A 6,000-nucleotide genomic window follows, 5' to 3' on the forward strand; every position below is an offset into this window, starting at 1 on the left:
TTAGCGTTCGGGTTAGGGTTAGTTGTTGTTAGGGTTAGCGTTCGGGTTAGGGTTAGTTGTTGTTAGGGTTAGCGTTCGGGTTAGGGTTAGTTGTTGTTAGGGTTAGGGTTAGCGTTCGGGTTAGGGTTAGTTGTTGTTAGGGTTAGTGTTCGGGTTAGGGTTAGCGTTCGGGTTAGGTAAATTTGGGTAAATCGTCATTTTTGAGAATTTTCATTTGGGTAAATATTCCACATCATTTTGATACAAATAATAAGAAAGTAGGGTGCAACTTTAATAAAATATTTATATTTACTTCACTTTGTGTCACTAGTTCCGTGTGAGATGATCTTCATTTGGGTAAATTCACTTACATTTGGGTACATTTGGGTAATTCGTCGGACCGTGTCTGTCTGTGAACAAGATATCTCAAAAAGTTGTGGACGGATTCGGATGGGGGTAAACTACCTCGTTAAATCTACCTGACAAAGCTGTAGCGAATGTGACAAGGAAGAATTGGTTCGATTTTGGTGAAGATCCGGATCCGGATCCGGCTACTAGAATTTTTAAAGCGATTAGTCACCGTTGGGAGATGGGGCCAAAACCGATACATAGCAGGATATCTCAAAAAGTTGTGGAGGGATTTGGACTAAACTTGGTGGACAGGTTGGGTGTCTGACAAGGAATAATCGATTCAATTTTCGATTCGATCCACCGAGTACCGTTCTATTTATAGGCCGAAGGCAATCTACATATTTGACAAATACCTTTGTAATTGTAATACCTTTCAGCGTCTCCACTCCCACGAGGCTCTCCCCTCATATCTGGATACAACCGAGGTTGAGGCTCTCCCCTCATATCTGGATGCAACCGGATTTCTGGATACACCGTTCTTCTTCCATCTCCCGCCATCATTTTGCTCTGTTTGTCATTAACCTGCTCGGTGTGGTGAAATCTCTTCGACGTTGGAGGTGAAATGCTCGAAGGACATTGCTTGTTATCGATCCCCTTGCCGGTACCGTCTCCTTGTGCTTTCCCATTTCGCTGCATTCTACCTGAAAGAAGATACCTGGTTAAGGATAAACCAGTTAAACAAGGTAGCCCAGTTAAACAAGGTAGCCTAACTCAGGAATGTCACAAACTTTCAGTTTCCTTCCTTCCTTCAACACACCTGTGCGCGAAATGCCTTCTCGTGACTTAACTGTGTGCCTCCCGCCCTCCATCACAACGAGAACTTGACAAACCGGTAAGCGGTATAATAGTCGTTGACATAAAAAAAACGCGAATTAATACAAAACATCATTACGTGTTTCCTAGAAATAAAACATTTTCTGAAGATTGCTCGTTCCATGAAGAACGAGATTGTGCGTTGCGAAATAGAGGGGCCAAAGCTCATAGAAACAATAATTGTGGAAAGGAGGACCCGAAGCTCATGAAACAACAACTACAAGAACGATATTGTGATTGCGAAAGGGAGGGACCAAATATCATGACACAACAACTACAAGAACGATATTGTGCGATTGCAGAAGGGAGAGAGAGAGACCAAAGCTCATGAAACAACAACTACAAGAACGATATTGTGCGATTGCGGAAGTGAGAGAGAGACCAAATCACGGAGGTATATAATAAACCTGGAGAGCCAATGATGGCTGTCGGCTGAAGCTAGCGGAAGTTGCTTGGCGGCCATATTGGGAAGCCGATTGTGTCTGCGTCCGTGTTTGATCTCACAATCAGCTGATCTCACAATTTCTGATTCATTTTGGATGCTTACCGACTGTAAGGAGTCTTATTTGTGAACGCGCTGTTTCAAAATGCCACAGTGTGTTGCATTTGACTGCACAAATACCTCAGGGAAGGCCTCCACATGCACATTTCACAAGTAAGTGACAAACCGCGATCGCGGGTGTTCTGCTTTTTCAGTTTTTGGCGTGGTCACAGTGGTGGGGCTAGGTAATTAAGTTTCAATGAAGTTTGAACACTGTGTTTGAATTTGATGATGTTAGACCACGCGCAGGGTGTGCAATACGACACAGATCTCAAATATAACTGTATTGTGTATTCACTAGGGCTATGTGAGTATGTCAGACTGATGTCTGATTGACTCATTCATTGATTCAGATTGAAGTATCGAGATTGACTCGTCAGCTCGTGATCATTGTCAAGTGATTTAATTTGTGATGAGCTTAACTTAATTGTCCAGTCTACTACTGTCAGGGTTTCCATGCCCTCCTGTGTCACTCGTGAGCAGAAAGAGCAAATGGGGGTTACTTGTGGAAGGTACGAAAGTCCGACACATGGCAAACATTAGCAGATGAAGTTGTATTTAACTATACATATGAAACTCAAAATATTATTTTGATATGGAGTCGTTTTGACTCGGATGTTGTGACTGCCCTCTGAGGTTTTGACCTGCAACCACATTTTGTGACCACAATGTATTTTGTTTCAAGGTTTCCAAAGGATAAGGACTTGTGCTCTCGATGGACATCTGCCCTGAGAAGGGAGTCCTTCTACCCCACCCCAGGCACCACAGTTCTGTGCAGTGATCACTTCAATGAGAGTGACTTCGACAGGACTGGTCAAACCGTCCGACTGAAGCCGAAGTACTCGAAGTACTCGATGCATGTCACATGCTTAAACTTGCAAGAAACTGTCTTGGATCCATGAAAATGATGGAGGATGGCAACAAAAAAGTCATCGCGTGGAAATACATCCAGGCACTCTTTGATCTGCAGAAGAGGGAAGGCTTGCGTCTGGGGAATAAGCTCTCCCAGAAACACATCGAGTGGAAGAGCAATGTCATGAAGATGGACACAGCACTCAGACATTGAGCACTAGTGTGGCAGATGCAATTCGGTTTTGCAGGGACACTTTGCAACTATCAGAATTTCAGGGCAGTGAGGCTACCTGCCAATACATTGAAACATTGGACAAACTGTTTGACATTCTAAATTCTCGCAATCCATTGGCACGAAACTACAAGGCACCACTCATGACATCACGAGAAGGACTTTTCCTGCCATTCCTGGATACTGCCTACAGTTACTTGTCCAACATCAAAAACATGAATGGTCAAGTTATGACCAATACGCGTTTGAAAACCCCCTTCATTGGTTTCATGATCTGCATAGAGAGTGTCACAATTTTGTATTTCACATATGTCAAACCTGCCTCATCTCCCCTGCGATACCTGCTCACGTACAAAATGAGCCAAGACCACATTGAACTTTTCTTTGGAGCGGTCCGCATTGCATGTGGAAGTGGGAATAACCCAACGGCCCGGCAGTTTGTTGCCGCATATAAGCGCCTCTTGATGCGACATGACATCAAGTCTGCAAGTGGGTTGCCCTTTGTCTGATATGGCGAGTTCACCAACACTTCATGTAAATATTTAAACTGTAAAAGATGTGTTGCATGAGATGTCTATATCTCCGCTCCATTATTCATGTAACAATTACCATGTCCTGCTGAACGTTCCATTGCAACATGTAAGTCTTGTATGTTATGAATAGCAAAAACTTCCGAAACCCAAGAATTGTGTGGGTTAACTACATGACAGCGTTTCATGTCATTTATGTGACTGGTTTCTAACATCTCGGTAATAGAAACATACACATCTTAGTTACAATATAATGACTGAATTAAGTAACATCATATAGTGTAGCAGCATAGCAAACCTGTTGTGCATTTTGTGATACAAGCACCAAATTTGGCACAAATGTACATTAATATGTTGCGAACATTTTCAGATATTGGGCCACTTGAAATTCCGTAATTTTTTTTTTCAAATTTTTTCAAATTTCGTAATTTCAAATTTTTCGGGTGACACCGTCACAATTTCGGTCTTCGAGGCCGGCCGATATAGTGGGGCGGCTTAGCCCAAATATTCAAAAGAATTGTGCATTTTGTGATACAAGCACCAAATTTGGCACAAATGTACATTAATATGTTGCGAACATTGTGTGGTCAGCAATGAAGACGAGAGTCTGAATTACATGTATGCAAAAGACCTTGTGAACCAGTGAAGCAAATACACGGGTAAGCATGAATTAAATCTAGGGCATGATATAATTTCCATGATGTTTACCTCTACACTCAATGGTGGAAGGAGGTAATGTTTTGATCCCAGCTTGTCTGTATGTCTGTTTGTCTGTTAGTCCACAAAATTCCAGACAAAGCTTGTAGTAGTGGTAGTTGTAGTGGTAGTGGTGATAACAGAAATTGTTATATAGAACTGAACTTATATTATTATTATATGCAGAAAATAACTTCATTTCTATATGCCCTGCAGTGGACAGGTTAATTGGTTTATGCACTGAAGGGGTCACCCTGGTGTGCACTGCTGTGTTCTGCCTCACTGAGTTGTTCAGGTATGATGTACTCAGCACAAGCTTCCGGTCGGCCCGGAGGTGGGGGTGCGGGGCCTGTCACGGAACGTCAAAACAAACGGCCTGCCGGGGCCGCCCAAAAGTCGGGCGTGAGGGGCGCGTCCACTAATGGAACGCCTCTCGCTTCCCAGATCGAGGGCCACGTGGTCAGGAGAACCTCGTCCCTTCCGGTCACACTTTGCCTATCGGCCGGGCCTCGAAGACCGAAATTGTGACGGTGTCACCCGAAAAATTTGAAATTACGAAATTTGAAAAAATTTGAAAAAAAAAATTACGGAATTTCAAGTGGCCAAATATCCGAAAATGTTCGCAACATATTAATGTACATTTGTGCCAAATTTGGTGCTTGTATCACAAAATGCACAATTCTTTTGAATATTTGGGCTAAGCCGCCCCACTAATATAACATGACAACAAATCAGATCTTTATATTGAGGAATATTATAGAACAAGCCAAAGAATGGCAAACGACGATGTACCTCAATTTTATAGATTTCTAGAAAGCTTTCGACTCCTTGCCGAGAGAAAGTCTGGGTCATAATGAAGAAATACAGCATACCTGGAAAATTAGTGAACCTTGTAAAAGCCCTTTACCAAGACTTTCAATGTGCGGTCGTCGACCAAGGTGAAACAACAGAATGGTTCAAGGTGAAGACAGGAGTTAAACAGGGGTGTAACATGTCAGGATTCTTATTCCTACTAGTGGGTGATTGGGTCATGAGAAGGACGATAAAGAACACCGAGCGGTAATTTTGGGCACTTTTTTTTCAAACAAGCTCTAAACCATTGGATTCCCCAGGAAAAATGCGTCTGGAATCAACTTCAAACTTAATGAACACCATTTCCTTAAAGAACGGGATTCTGAGCCCGAATATCAGTTCAAATATTAGTATTCTATATTAATTAAATAGTCGGCGGTCCTAAAATTCGCTCCAGCTGCATCATCAGTGCGCCACGCCTTTGCTTTGACAGGCTTTGTTTACAAAACAATCGGCTTCCCAATATGGCCGCCAGACTATTTCCGGTGGCTTCACGGCGGCTAATGCTGCGAGGTGGCCAATTGGCTCTCCATATTATATACCTCCGTGGACCAAATCACATGAAACAACTGCAAGAACGATATTGTGCGATTGCGGAAGTGAGAGAGAGACCAAATCACATGAAACAACTGCAAGAACGATATTGTGCGATTGCGGAAGTGAGAGAGAGTCAGAGAGAACAAAGCTCAGGAAACAACAACTACAAGAACGATAATGTGCGTTTGTGGAAGGAAGGAACCAACACTCATGAAACAACAACTACAAGAACGATATTGTGCGATTGCGGAAGGGAGAGAGAGAGACCAAAGCCAAAGCTCAGGAAACAACAACTACAAGAACGATAATGTGCGTTTGTGGAAGGGAGAGAGAGAGACCAAAGCTCAGGAAACAACAACTACAAGAACGATAATGTGCGTTTGTGGAAGGAAGGAACCAACACTCAGGAAACAACAACTACAAGAACGATAATGTGCGTTTGTGGAAGGGAAAGAGAGAGACCAAAGCTCAGGAAACAACAACTACAAGAACGATAATGTGCGTTTGTGGAAGGGAGAGAGAGAGACCAAAGCTCAGGAAACAACAACTACAAGAAC

General features: G+C 42.9%; 1 protein-coding gene and 1 long non-coding RNA gene across 4 annotated transcripts in view; one reads left to right on the forward strand and one right to left on the reverse strand.

Moving 5' to 3' along the window:
* The window catches only part of LOC137422964 (torsin-1A-interacting protein 1), a 32,740-nt gene extending 31,385 nt beyond the window's left edge, over positions 1-1,355 (reverse strand). For 2 of the 3 annotated variants that reach the window (XR_013622919.1, XM_068109659.2), the window contains exons 1-2: positions 1,148-1,346; positions 761-1,031 (exon numbers count right to left, since the gene is read on the reverse strand). Coding sequence is in view for 2 of the 3 variants with exons in the window: in XM_068109659.2 (XP_067965760.2) it covers positions 761-1,031; positions 1,148-1,199 (323 nt within the window). In the remaining variant the exon portion in view is untranslated. Of the gene's footprint in view, positions 1-760; positions 1,032-1,147 lie in introns of all 3 variants that reach the window. The other variant, XM_068109661.2, reaches the window with a different exon arrangement.
* A 2-nt stretch (positions 1,356-1,357) lies between these two features.
* Positions 1,358-3,532, forward strand: LOC144891392 (uncharacterized). Its single transcript, XR_013622920.1, has 2 exons — positions 1,358-2,256; positions 2,430-3,532. It is a non-coding gene; the product is annotated as an uncharacterized LOC144891392 (long non-coding RNA).
* Positions 3,533-6,000: the final 2,468 nt, after the last annotated feature.

This window comes from Myxine glutinosa, chromosome 3 (assembly GCF_964187855.1).
Source record: "Myxine glutinosa chromosome 3, kmMyxGlut1.1, whole genome shotgun sequence".
NCBI lineage: Eukaryota > Metazoa > Chordata > Myxini > Myxiniformes > Myxinidae > Myxine > Myxine glutinosa.